This window comes from Rousettus aegyptiacus, unplaced genomic scaffold (genome assembly GCF_014176215.1).
Source record: "Rousettus aegyptiacus isolate mRouAeg1 unplaced genomic scaffold, mRouAeg1.p scaffold_m13_p_2, whole genome shotgun sequence".
In the NCBI taxonomy this organism is placed as follows: Eukaryota; Metazoa; Chordata; class Mammalia; order Chiroptera; family Pteropodidae; genus Rousettus; species Rousettus aegyptiacus.
The window spans coordinates 75,424,534-75,439,506 of record NW_023416295.1 but is presented as its reverse complement, the minus strand read 5'-3'; the positions used below and the strand labels follow the sequence as shown (position 1 = coordinate 75,439,506).

General features: G+C 32.9%; 1 protein-coding gene and 1 pseudogene across 2 annotated transcripts in view; both read right to left on the bottom strand.

Annotated features, from left to right (window-relative positions):
• Positions 1 to 14,973, bottom strand: part of ZRANB3 (zinc finger RANBP2-type containing 3) — a 191,390-nt gene that overhangs the window by 173,524 nt on the left and 2,893 nt on the right. Inside the window, exon 2 of one of the 2 annotated variants that reach the window (XM_036236527.1) lies at positions 11,756 to 11,826. The exons of the other annotated variant lie outside the window; for it this stretch is intronic. Coding sequence (XP_036092420.1) covers positions 11,756 to 11,802 — 47 coding nt within the window. The 5' untranslated portion in view covers positions 11,803 to 11,826. The remainder of the gene's footprint in view (positions 1 to 11,755; positions 11,827 to 14,973) is intronic. 2 annotated transcript variants of the gene reach the window in all.
• LOC107511215 lies at positions 327 to 3,331 on the bottom strand (annotated as a pseudogene).

Genomic DNA, 14,973 nt, shown 5'->3' with positions numbered 1-14,973 from the left:
TTTGTATTTCTACAGCCATACCCCTATTTAATAAATGCGTTACTGAGAAGTTATAAATCAACTACGTTACAAACTGAATAATTTTTAAATGATTTTGCCACAGAGAAATGAATCCTTTTTATAATTAATCCTTTTATAAATATATATATTTTGTATCATACAACCAGGTTTGCTAATAATGGGATAACACATTTTAAAAATTATAAACTACGAAGACATCAACTCTAAATTTATAATAATTAAATTAATATTATTAAACGAGATTTATTTTTAAATATTAAAATGAATTCTTTCAAATCAATTGCATCTATGGTATAAGCTCTGCCTGATAGGACCTTCCTACCACTGGGTTTTCCACAGATATAATTTTAAGTTTCAAACACATAAAAATTTCACATATCTGTAATTTCTGAAAATTCTGCAAGAAAAAGTCCTATTAAATCCTAAACTATAAAGCTTTTCTAATAATAATACTTTGTATTCATTTATTTTTTTAAGTCTTATAAGATTTTGAGTCAAACTGATAGCAATTGCTGGGAAGCAAAATCTCAATGGATTTAGAAAATGCTCCTAAGAAAGGCAGTTTTGCAGCTTATTTTATATATCAGAATCAGAGGAGGAGACTAAGGGAGAGTTATGTGTAATCTATCGGTGGTAGGTTAAGGAGACAGAAGAAAACAAAGTGAGGAAATCTCTGATATTGGATAAAAAGTAAAACAGAGAGATATTTTTCTTACACTGGTGGGTACAGAATAGTTAGCATTTATAGCAGACAGAAATGGTATTTGGGTAACGAGATAACAGTGAGAGGTTCTGTGCTCTGGTCCCTGGAAGTTGTCTCTGAGAGATCTGGAAAAGATTACCGTGATGTTTTAAAGGTGTTATCTTAGATGCAAAAAGACAATAGACAGACTCATTTAAGGTAAAGACTGTCCTTCATTAAGGAAGCTACAGGGTAGGATGTAACTACCACCAAGACTCGCTTTTAGTTAGGAATTTTTATGTTCAGACTACCTTGTGTGGTTACTCTTGGTCTCTGAGTTTGCAGGGCCCATCAGCTTGTCAGGTTTAATATGTGGCCCCTTTTTCATCCACAATTTATTGAGCATCTACCCTACATAAGACCTGGTGTTAGATGCTACAGAATATTCAGAGATGAGTAACATTCCTGGTCAAGGAGCTCATGATTTTTGGACCCACCCTCAGATGAGGGCAGAGCTTCCCCACTCCTAGTCTCAAGAGAAGAAATCAGGGTGAGTGTGAATCAGAAACATTTGTGTTTCAAGAAGGCTTTATTTGCGGCGTGTGGGGTTCTGCCTGGTCCTGCCCAGCCCACCCCATCCTGGCCAGCTGGCTTTTCTTCTTCTGGATCTCCAGGGTCTTCTCCTTCCAGATATCCTTGGCCAACTCCCTGGTCAGTCTCTGGTACTTATTGAAATTGAGCTCTGAGTCGTGATTCACAATCAAGCTCTTCATCTTGTCATCTAAGGAGCCAACATCCTTGAGCAGTTGAGGCAACTGCTGAGTGGCCAGTTCCTTAAACTCGTCAATGTTGAGGCTGACCTTCTGGCCCTTTAAAGGTGAAGAAGGTGGTGATCACTGTCTCAATGGCTGCCTCTAGCTCATTCAGTGGCTCTACTGCCATTAGGACCCTGGGGCTGGAGCTAATGTCCTTACAGGGCTGACCGGGGCAAGTAGCAGAGATGGGGTACAATGCCACTACTTTTTATTAGGATTGCATATTTTCATCTGTTTATATGTAATCTCTTTCCATCTTAAAAGATATTTGCTTTTTTCTCAATTACTTGCAGACTTATAAAACTTTAGCCCACCTTCTCCCTCAAAAAAGTAATCCACTTCTGTGTCCAAAGCCTAAGAACTTTAAGAATTCAACAAGTTATGTATTAATAACAAATAGATGCTACATGCCACACCTTCACGGAGCTTATATTCTTGAAACTAAAAATAAACAAATAAACAAGATGATTAATTATAATATAGTATAAACATTATGAAGGAACTTAAGAGTATGATAATGACCATGTTAGGTAGAGTGACAGTCTGAAGTACCTAAAAAAGCCAGCCAGGTTCAAAATTGAAAAGAGCAAGATAGGCTCATGCCATCAGCAAAGGTCCCAAGGTGAGAAACAGTTTGGTGTTTTCTAGCAACAGAAAGGAGATCAATGTGGCTGAACCAAGGGAAAGAATGGTATGAGATAAAGCTATTGAAATAAGCAAGAGTCAGATCACAGAAGGCCTTGATAAGGACTTTGGATTCTATTTTAAGAATGAAGGGAAGCCAGTAGAGCTGTGCTGTCCAATATGATATTAGCCAGATGTGGCAATTTAAATTTAATTAAAATTAAAAACTCAGCTCCTCAGTTGCCTCGATCATGTTTCAAGTGCTCAATGTCCACGTATGGCTAGTGGCTATCATATTGAACAGTGTAAACATAAAACATTTCCACCTATACTGAAAGTTATATTGGACAACACTTACTGGAGAGTCTTAAGCAGGACAGTGACACAGTCTTACTTACATTTCAAAAGCCACCAATAGAGGACAAAACTATCAATAGAAAGGCAGGGGATAAACAGTCTTATAGGACATGGCCAGCCCACGAAGCCTCCACTGCTTGAGGCAAGTAGATTTAGAAAACATTTATGACTCAGACCTGTCTGATAATGTCTTCATCAACCCGAAGGAGTGGGCATCCCTAGTAACAACAAAAACAACCACAAAACTGAGTAAAGAATAGAGACTGGATCAATAAGGAGAAAGCAAGAAACCTTATCAAGCTACAAAAGACAAGGTGAGAATCATCTTCAGCAGTGGAACTGGAGAGATTGGAGAAATGCAAACAGGACTTGCTGATGGCATACATGTGGAGAATGAAGGAAATGTGAAATCAAGATGTACATTTAGAGCGAGAGAGTTGATGAAATTTACTGAGATAGTAAAGACGAAGAAAGGAATAGATTTGGGAGAAAAAAATCAATAAATCTTATAGAAATATATAGTTAGAGATGGCTATAAAATATGGAATGGAAATGTCAAATAGGCTTAGAAATATATGTCTGGAATTCTAGGGCGAGAACGAGGCTGGATACATGTTATATGGGAGTCAACATGGGATAGTGAATCTATTATCATTCTTTGAGACTACCCAATATCTAGGACCCCTGCTATGTTTAGGAATTTCCTCACATTACAATTCTGAGTGGGAATTAGACATCACCTTCCAATAAAAAAGCTGGAAGTATCAAAATCTTGTGTTCCCAGGCTATCTTACAGGTAATGAATTTGCTAATCAGATATACCCATTCTGGTCTTCAGTCCAGAAAGTCAAAACTCAAAGGAGCAGGGATCAAGCAAAACCTATTTTGGCAAGAATAGCAACAGCAGCAAGAACCATGTCCACTTTCCAGAAGTAAAAAGGGCTCAGAAACACTTTTCAGGATCAATGGTACGAGGGGTACCAGGGTTCAGCATGGAACACTGGCAAGAAACTAAGAAGAATATACAAAAACATTCTAATGTCTATTACTTTTGTTGTTTTTTTTTACAATGTAAGAATTTTAACACTCCAAGAAAAAAAACTTGCTACATTGAGGTCACATTACAATTTATATTTAGGTTATGTTTATATTTAGGTTATATTTAGGTTAGGTTATATTTATTTTATGAGGACTGAATCAGGCACTCTATTTATAAAAATAATCAATGAAACTAAAGTCATCTTAATAAAAAATTTGTTTCGAAAGTCACAAATAAGAGAAAAATAAATTTAAATATGAAGATTAAAGAAGTCTAAAATAGTATGAAAATGTTTAGAAAAATTTCAATTAAACTAAAATTATGGTGTGGCTGGCTCACTAATGATTCAAATAGGTACTGAATAAATAAAGAACTACAAAATACATAGTGGTACAATCTAATTAATAGAACATGAATATTTTAGTTAATACTCAAAATAAAACAATTTTTAAAAGCCCTTTCTATTTATACTATCTTCCTAAAGTCTACAAATTATATTAGAATAAAAAGTGTTTTGTAATAGAGCCATATAGCTTCAACTGCTGCAACAGGACATTGTAACCAACATTACATTAATAACCAATGACTCAGGCCTAATCTTCCTTAAATTATCAAGAAACTAACAGTTATTATAAATATGCATGTCTCTCAAATTATGAAAACTGTAGAGGATTTCAGATATTCAGCAAAAAGGTTTTATTCAATGTGTACATACTATTTTACTTTTAGTAAGGTTGAAGAAGCTAGTAATATGGAGCCAGCAATATATAAGTTTTGATACCATGTTATTAAAATGTTAACATAACAACTATTGGCTAGAAAAATGTGGTGAAAGCAGAGTCTAGCAGAACTCATTTTCTGAGCAATTTTCCTGATAAACAAGTCTTGAGAAGAGAATAAGGGAAAGTTTTTATTGTCAGTCTTTAAGATCAAGATGGCATTTCTGTAATTCAATAGGAATTTATTACTGCATTCTTAATAGTAGCACCATGTTGAGAAGAATCAGATATTGTTAAAATATACTACCAAGAGATTTATTTTGGGACTAATAAGAAAATGGCTGGTCAGGGAAATTATGTAGTTTGAGAAAATAATTATATTTTAATTTTTAAATTAAAACCTTATTAGATAGGATTTACAGCAGAATAGGTATAGACCAAGAGAGAATTCGTGAACTAGAAGAGATGTTAAAAATAAATGAAACCAAAAATATCAATTATAAGAAAAAATGATCATACTGGATTTAAAAATTAATATCTATATGCTGCTTTAAAAAGACATATCTTGACTAATATTCATAGCACTGAATGTAAAGAATGGAAAAAGACATTATACACACCAAAATATAGCTGGTATAGCTTCATTAACATCAGACAACATGTGCTGAAGGCCAAAAAAACATTATTAGAAATAGAAGAGTATTTTATAATGATAAAAGGTTTAATTTACTAGAAAGATAAACATGACCTAAAATATATAAAATATATAAGGCAAAACAAAGAGAAATAAAAGGAAATTTTGATGGAAACAAAGCAGACTAGCAAAATCCATAACTATAGTGGGAAATTTTAATATATTTCTGTCAGTAATTGATTACACACACAGATTAAAAATTTATAAGGATATGGAAGATCTGAAGAATGCAATAAACAAACCAGTCATTTGGTGCAAGAACAGAAATATTCTTTTCAAGTTCATTCTGTGTAGTCAGCCTAAACTTGATCTGACAAGCACAATATAACCCATTTTCTCATATTTATAGGTAAGCGAAATATTAGCAAGTCAAAAACAGAAATAAATTTAAAAATAAGATGACTAGACTAAAATACGCTTATTTTAGAAATACTAGGCTTGTTCAACTTTCAAAGCTCAATCAATGACGAGTTGATCTTAAAACTCATGTGGAAATGCAAGGGACCCAAAACAGTGAAAACAATCTTGAAATAGGACAAATTTGGAGAACTTATACTTCCTAGTTGTAAAATTTACTACAACATACATTATCAAGACAGTGTAGTAATAGTAGAATGATAGCTGGATAGATAGATCAATAGAAGAGAGACTCCAGAAATAAACCCTTATATTTATGGTCAGTTGATTTTTGATGAAGGTATCAATACAACTTAATAGGAAAAGAATGGTCTTTTTAAGAAATAGTGCTGGTACAACTAAATATCCACATATAAAAAAATAAAGATGAACACACAATTCACACCATATACAAAAATTAACTCAAAATGGATCAAAGACTAAAATATGAGTGCTAAAACTATAAAATTCTTAAAAGAAAGCTTAAGAGTAAATCTTCATGCCCTTAGAGTATGCAATGGTTTCTTAAATACAATGGCAAAAATAATAGCAATAGAAGAAAAAATAGGTAAAGTGGACTCTAATAAGATTAAAAACTGCAAATAATACCATCAAGAAAATGAAGGCAACCTATAGAAGGGGAGACAATATTTGCAAATTATACCTGACAAGGGACTGGTATCTAGAATATATAAAGAACAATTACAACTCAATAATAAAAAGACAACCCAATTTAAAAACATGCAAAAAATCTAAATAGACATTTTTCCAAAGAAAACATACAAACAGCCAATAAGCACATGAAAAGACGTTCACGATCACTAGTCATTAAGAAAATGAAAATCAAAACTACAATTAGAAACTACTTCATACCCATTAGGGTTGCTAAAACAAAAAATACAGATAATAACAAGTGTTGATAAAAGTGTGGAAAAACTAGTACCTTCAAACACTGTTTATGAAAATGTATGAAAGTGCAGACACTGTGGAAAATAGTCTGGCAGTTCATCATGATGTTAAACACAATTAAGATTTGGAAATTCTACTCCTAGGTATACACCCAAGAGAAATAAAAACATACATCCACACAAAAACTTGCATGCAAATTTTAATAGCAGCACTATTCATAATAGTTAAAAAGTGGAAACAATCCAAATGTCCATCCACTGATGACTGAAGAAAGAAAATGTGGTATATCCATACAATAGAGTTATTTGATAATAGAAAGGAATGAAGTACTGAGACATGCTACAACAGGGATCAACCTTGAAAACATTATGCTAAGTGACAGAAGCCAGTCAAAAGGACCATATTGTGTGATCCCATTTATATGAAAGGTTCAAACTAGGCAAATCTGTAGACACAGAGAGTAAATGAGTGGTTGCCTAGGGCTGAAGTTGGGATGGGGGATGAAGGAGAGTAGGGTAGTGAAGAATAGAAAGCAACTGCTAATGAGTGCTGGGTTTCTTTTTAGAGTGATGAAAATGTTCCCAAATTAGATTGTGATAATGGTTCCACAATATTCTGTGAATACACAAAACCCACGGAATTATAAAATGAGTAAATTTTATGGTATGTGAATTATATCTTAATTAAGCTGTTAAAAAATATATTGTGAAAAAATGCAATCTATGTATTCTCTACAATATCAAAGTAAAGAATAAAATTTGTATGGTAATTGCAATATTGTGTGTGGGGGGGCATTTAATAAAATTAAAAATCCATTCAGAGCAAAAGCTTCCTGCCATAGAAAAAATAGGAGAGAACTTCCTTCACATGATGAAAGATTTTTACCAAAAATCTTCAGTATTGTCCATACTTTAAGGTAAAATGTCGAAAGTTTTCCTGCAATATCAGAAAAGACACAAATATGCCTATTTCTTCTTATTTTAATGGTGGAATTGGAGGAGCTGAATAAGACAAATGGAAAAGGAGAAAGAAAAGAAAAAATCTTTAATTAATGAATGACTAATAGGATTATGTACATAGAACAAAAACAATCTATAGATAACTAGTAGATGTATAAGCAAATTCAGAAAGAATGATGAATGCATGATCAATATACATAATCAACCATATAGGCAAAATCAGAAAATAAAATTAAAATTGATACCATTCTCAAGAATATCAAAAAAATTCAAATATCTCAAATAAATTTTTAAAAAAGATGTGAAAAACCTATATACAAAAAACTATAAAAGATTTTTGAGAAAAATAAACAAATCTAAAAGTGGTAATGCTGTGAACAGATCAGAACTGATTATAATAAAAACAAACTCTTGAGATGAGGTGATATGCCACTGAAGCATGAATACCAACAAAAATAGATCCAGTTATTAATTCTGAAGACAGGGAAAGAACTAATATTTCTGGATTGCCCAACAACTAATAGTGTTTATTACATGTCAAGAACTTGAACATATACTTGTCATTTAATCCCCCTAAGGACGCAGGGATACATGTATTCTTGTTCACTAAATGAGGAAAGTATAATACAGCAGGTGAGAGAGCCAGGATTCAAATGAAAGTTTGTATGGCTACAGAGCATAAAAAAAAGTAAAGCTTTATCCAAAGATTTAAAACACAAACAAAAACAGAAAAAAAAACCCCACAAATCTTGGCTTGATGTATGCTTCTAGAAAGATGGAATATACATACAGTCAGCTGGAAAAAATAGTTTGACAGCTTCTTAAATAATTAAACATAGAATTACCATATAATCCGGCAATTGTACTCCTGGATATTTATCCTAGAGAAATCAAAACTTATGTCTACACAAAAACCTTTAAACATGAATGTTTACAGTAGTTTTATTAATAATAACTGAAAACTGGAAACAACCCAGATATCCTCCGATGGGTGAATGGATAAACACAGTGTGATGCATCCATATCATAGAAGACAACTCAGCAATAAAAAGGTGCCATTGATACACACAATGATGTGGATGAATCTCCAGAGAATCATGCTGAATGAAAAAAAGCACACCTCAAAAGGGTATATATTGTTTGATTCCATTCACATAACGTTCTCAAAATAACTAAATTATAGAAATAGAGAACAGATTAATAGTTGCCAGGGATTAAGGTGGGGAGGAATAGAAGTGGTTGTAGCTATAAAAAGGCAATATGAGGGATCCCTGTGAGATGGAAATGCTCTGTCTTATGTTGATATCCTGGTTATGACATTGTACTATAGTTTTACAAGATGTTACCACTGGGGGAAATTGGGTAAGGATATGCAAGATTTCCTTATATTATTTCTTAAAACAGCATGTAAATATATAATCTCAAAATCAAAAGTTTAACTTTAAAAATGCAAAAAAATCAAACACTCTGGCTTAACACGTACCAATGAATCTGAAAATCTGGATAATGAAATCCAGAAAGATGAAACTCCGGGATCATGTAACTAGTGGCACAGGTAACGCATATATCTGGGTCTTTGTTCCCTTTTTAACACAGGAATTTTCATTTCTGCTTCAGGGCTAAATCTCAGTGGAAACATCTATTTTAAATAGTCAAAATATTTGTCCTACAAAAAATTAGTTAAAAAATAATCATCTAATAAATTTCATTGCTAAATTTCATTCTTTCTTGCATTCGGCAAAATATATTTGGGTATTTACATAGGGCAGACATTGTGCAAGGCTCTGGATATGTAATAACAAAGAAGATAGATGCAGTTTTGAAGAAATATTATAGGGGAAGTACTACGTGTTAAGGAAGGATATAAGAGGGGCCATTTTCAGTTTTGGCATTTTGGAAGGCTTCCTAAGAAGTGCACGTACCAAAGCTGAAAACTAAAAAATACACAGACAATAATCCAACAAGTACATATAAAGGCCCTTAACTGGAAGTAAAAGACAGCAGGAAAGAATTCTGTCTCATCTTACTGGACCTATCAGTAAGTCATTCCCTTCTCATTAAATGTTTTCATTTCAGTTCTAGAACACCACATCCTCATGGTTTCTATCCTGCATCACTGGTCATTCCTTCTCAGTCTAAACTTTTGCTCATTCTTCCTCATCTCTCAGTCTTCTTAAGTTAGAGTATAGAAGGGTTCAGTTCTTTGCTCTATCCTTTAAAGATCTAATTAGTTTCTTGGCTTTAAATATTACCTCTATGGCAATGACTCCAACATTTATATATGGAGATAAGAGCTCTCTTGAACTTCAGATTCATATATGTAACCAAACATTTCTACCTAGCAGTCTAAAAAACACCTCAAACTTAACATGACCAAACTCTAGATCTTTTTCTCAAGCCAATGCTATGACTCCTCCCTTTGTCTTCTACTGCACGTCCGATCCATCGGCAACTCCTGCTGGTTCTATATTCAAATTGTACCCAGAATCCCACCATGTCCTACCACCTCCAAATCTACTTGATCTGAGTCACCATCAAATCTAGTCTGTATTCCTGCAAGAATCTGATAGCCCAGCTTCCACCCCATTCCCTCCATTCTCTCAATACAGAAATAAGTGAGTTAAAGGAAGCCTGATCATATCACTTTTCAGAACTCCTCAGTGGCTCTCGATTTTACTGATAAAAATTCTATTAATGGTTTATAAGTCCTACTACAATATGTCCACCACCGCCAACTCCTATTACCTATCTTACTTTTTCCCATCACACTGACATCCTTATATGTTCCTGCTTTAAACTCTGCACTGTTTTTTGTTTATTCTCTGTCTCTCCCCACTAGTATATCAGCTCCATATGGACAGAGATATTTGTCTGTTTGATTTCCTTGTATAGTCCATGAACCTAGAGCAGTGCCCAGCATTAAGAATTCAATATCATTTGTTTTTAAAGTTTCAAAGAACAAGGAGAACATGATGAGAGAGTTTAGAAGTAAAATAGCACCTAGAGATGAGAAAGTATAAGGTGGGTCCATAGGAGTGCATAGTTGAACTCATATGGAAATAAAGTTCACATGAGACACAGCTGTCCAGCAACTAATAAACTTGCATTTTGTGTTAACTGGGATATACACTCAAAAGGAGAAGCCATCCTACGTACACAGAAAAACAGCAAGCCAAGTTTAAGTTATAGCAAAGAAATTTAGGACATAGTTTGTAGAGTGATTAAGATTAGAGAGGGACAGTTTATTAAATACAGATTAGGGTTTCATATTAGGATATTAGGGTACTTAGAAACCCTAGAAAGTTCTAAGATAGAAAGGAGGCTTACATATGGAAACTTCTTCCTAACACATAGTATCAAGCAAATCCATTCAATTTAAAAACTAATTTAGTTAATCTAGATAATTAAATTTTATAAATTCATCCTAGCAAAACAAAAATTATCAATAGAAATGGACCTAATTACTATGGCAATTTGGTCACACAGACACAAAGTTAATGTTGTGAAAATGAAATATTTTAGCCAAATCTTGAGTGACCAAGGAGAAAAGATTTGATTACTCATTCCTTCTCTCTTCCCATCTCACTGATAAGTAGACAGAGGTGAGGAAAACTAGAAGCTTGTAATTTTGGGAAATACCTTTCCCCAGTTAAGTAAGTATGGAAGTAACCATGTAATAATGTAAGTAATTCCAAGTTCCTTTTTGGAAATACAAATTAAGCTTGAATATATTGCCAGTGCCTATAGGTAGTAAATATGGAGATCTGATGGACACCTCTGCTTTAAACTATGTGGATTTCAGAAACCACAGACTCACCGGGAAAACTAAACAACAAAAAAGTTTGTGATTATGAATTTAAAAAGGTAGTCAATGAAGATATCTATGTATCTACTCAAATATATTCAGTGACTATACACAAAATCACATATTCATCATAGAAACTCTTCAGAGTTGATCTATTTTAAACTTTAACATACTCCATGCTTATATCGCAGTGTACATTCTATTTACATGTTTATATCTGATATAGTCATGTTTATAGACTGTTAGTAAGCTACAACCTAAATTTAATCAATTGAAATTATGTTTGTCAGTAAAACTGAATATTTGATAAAAGATAAAAATCAGTAAATTATAGAACTATGTAATATTTTAAAAGTCACTTGACTGCCCTAATATCTAACTACCTTAAAAGCAAGGACACTTTCTTTCATTCTATAAGCAACTGTTTTCAGAATAATGATAAAAATAGGTCTCATTTATTGAGTGATCTCTTTCGGCGAGACACTACACTAGGAAATTCTAGAAAATCTATAATTCTCAAAATAACTTACAAAGATAAATATTATTATCTTCACATTAAGAATAAGAAAACTGAGGTTCAGAGATATAGTTTACCCCCAGTTAGCAACTGATGATGTTATTTATGCCTGGAACTCAGATTGGCCTAATTTAAAAGTCTGAATTTTTGCTATGATGCAACACTGCCTCTTAAAATCACTAATTCAACAAATACTTATCAAATGTCTTATTACGTACCAGGCATTGCAGAAGGTACCAGGTATACAAAGATGTATTTGTGTCATTGTAGCCTCACCTTCCAGTCCTATCTAGGACAGAAAAGTGTTATAAACAAATAATTACAACACATTATGATAAGTGCTATGAAAGAAGTATGTATAAAAATACCATACATAAGTGGGAGTGTTAACTCTGTGTAACATAGCAAGCAATCAAAGAGGACTTCATTTAGAAGAAAAATGCTTGGTACACAGACCTCATATAAATATTTGATGTAACTTTTAAATTAAAACTTGAAAGAGTGAAGTTTGCATTTGGAGAAGAATCAAGATAGGATATTCTAGGGAGAAAAAAAGCCATATTCGCCAAGGCACAAAGTTTCAGAAAATCTAAACAGTTTAGTATAGCTGAAAAATAAGATGCCTGTGACACATGGTAAAGAAGTAAAAACAGGCCAGTTCAGGGAGGTTCTCATATGCCATGCTAAAAGAGTTTGTCCTTTATTCCATAAGAAATTGGGAAGTTTTCCTAGAGTTTAATCAGGCCACTGTTTTATAAAGATTACCTTGTCAAACTAAATAATGAATGTGGGAGCAGGGACACACTTTTAGAAAGCTATCACAAATAGTCCAGGTAGTCTATTGTCATGCACCCTGAACAAGCCCAAATCCGTCTGATCTTGGAACCTAAGTAGGGCCAGGCCTGGTTAGTATTTGAATGGAGACCATGTAGGAAGACCAGGTGCTGTAGGCATAAAAAATAATAAATAAGGGATTGTAAACTGACAAAGTCCTTGCAATCTGTGAGGTCAACCAAGGGTCATCTCACCTAAAAAAATAATAATAATTTTTAAAAAATGATAATCCAGGTATTACAATTTATAATCTCTTAGCTTCAGACTCCTACACCTACCTGACATTTTGGAGATCTCATAGACACTTCCAGCCTAAATATTCAAAACCAATGTTTCAATTTCTCCGCTAAATTTGTGTCATCCTTACCCTCTCTTTCAGAAATAGTACAGCCAGCAAGTTACTCAAATCAGTAACCTGGGTTCATTCCTTATTTCTCCTTCTCCCTTAATGACCAAATTAAATCCATGTCTTATTAGTCATCAATTATTCCTAAAATATATCTCAAATGTATTCATTTCTTTCCAGTTTCATTGCCATCAACTATCCCAAACCACCACTGCTCAACTGGAATACTGCAAAGCTCCCAACTGGACTCCTCCACATTTTCCTTACTATCAACTGGTTTCCTTAAAGCACTTATTGCAATTGGAAATTATTTTTATCTCTTTACTTGAATTTTGTCTCTCCCTCATAAGACACCTTTGTAAAGTTAAGGAACACAAACCATCTTGTTCATCACTGTTTTACTCCAGTACTCCAGCATCAACCAGGTCAACAGAAACAATATTAATAAAAATATATATATACACACTTAGTATGCTAGGCACTATTTTATGTGTTTTACATATATGAAGTCTTTTAATTTTCCAACAACACTTATTATTTCCCTTTTACAGATAAGGAAACTAAGGCACAGATGGTTAACTATTCTGTCCAAGGTCACCCAAGGAGGAGTACATGGCAGAACTGAGAATCAAACTTCCGCAGCCTGTAGCCCACCCTCTTGACCATTATGCAGCACCTCTCTTAGTAGCTCAATAAATATTTCTTGACCAAATAAACAAATGAGACAGAGAGTAAATAAAAGAGGAGCAGATTTAGGGGACATGTTGAATTTGAAATACTTGGAAAAGGCTGTGAGGTTCAGCAGGATAAATAGTGACAAATTAGAAAGAAGCATTCAGAAGTTATCAGGTTCTATAGGAAGCCACCTATAAAATGCAAGCTTCTGTATAAAAAGTGATTATATAATTTTAAAAATTAGATGTGTTTTTACACTCTAAGTCTTTAGATTCACTTGTGTAATAAAAACATGTTTTACAGAACACAGAATGTCCCATTGAGCTTTGACTGTACCTACATAAAATTTTGTATTGTTAATATAAATTGAAATACTTCCTTTTAGTATTCAGTATCTATATGAATCTCAAATTTGTATTTTGTTTAAATATGAAAGCACACAGATTTATTTTTAATTTGACAAAATGATACCAAAAATCTATCTAATAAAATACAAGAAAATGTCTAAAAAAGAGTGGAAGCACACTTTATCTACTAGATATCAAAATATAAAGTTACAGGAAATTAAGATAACGAGTATGTTACAAGTCAAAGAAAAGACAGAACACTGAAAAAGAACAGTATACGTAAACTAAAATTAAATGTAAAAATGAATAAAATTTATATATACATATTATTTTTATTATTGAATTTCTAAGCATCACAAATATCTAAGCCTCACAAATCAACTGGAAACTATAAAGGAAAAGACAGATTTCAACACTAAAATAATTTAAATCATGTTATGGAAAACAGCATTAAAAAGTAAAAAAACAAATTTCAAAATGGAGTAAAGACTTATAAAACATGTGACAAAGAGTTAAAAATCTAAGAAGTCATTTCTTTAAAATTATTTAAAGACTATAATGGGTAACAATAGGCTACTCAAAGAGATTAAACAATGTACAACAAAGATAATAGACGCTTAACGTCAACAGAATTCAATTAAATACAAATTAGAGGGATCATTTTTTTTCAATCAGATTGGATAGAATAACAATAGGAAATGGGCACTCTCAAACACCGTAATTAGGAAAAAAAACAGGCACAACATTTCTAACAAGCAATTTAGGAATTACAGAGTATTAATGGCTAAATAATTCTACATTAAAATAGTTAGATTTAAGAAGTAATCAGATGAACATACAAAGATGGAACTCACAACAAATATTGCTCTTAAAAGTTAATATTGATCCAGAAATCCAACTTTTGGGTATACACCAAAGTATTGAAAACAAGATTTGGAAATATTTACACATCATGCTCACTACAGCATTATTAACAATACCCAATAGGTGGGAGCAATCTAAATGTCCATTGGCAAAAGAATGGACAAATAAAATGTACCATGTATACATACAATGGAATATTATTCAGCCTTAAAAAAAAAAAAAAAAAAAAAGGAAATCCCGTCATATGCTACAATATGGATGAACCTTGAGGACATGATGCTAAGTAAAATAAGCCAGTCACAGAAGGACAGACACTGCATGATTCCACTTATATGAGGTATCTAAAGTAGTCAAACTCCTAGAAACATAA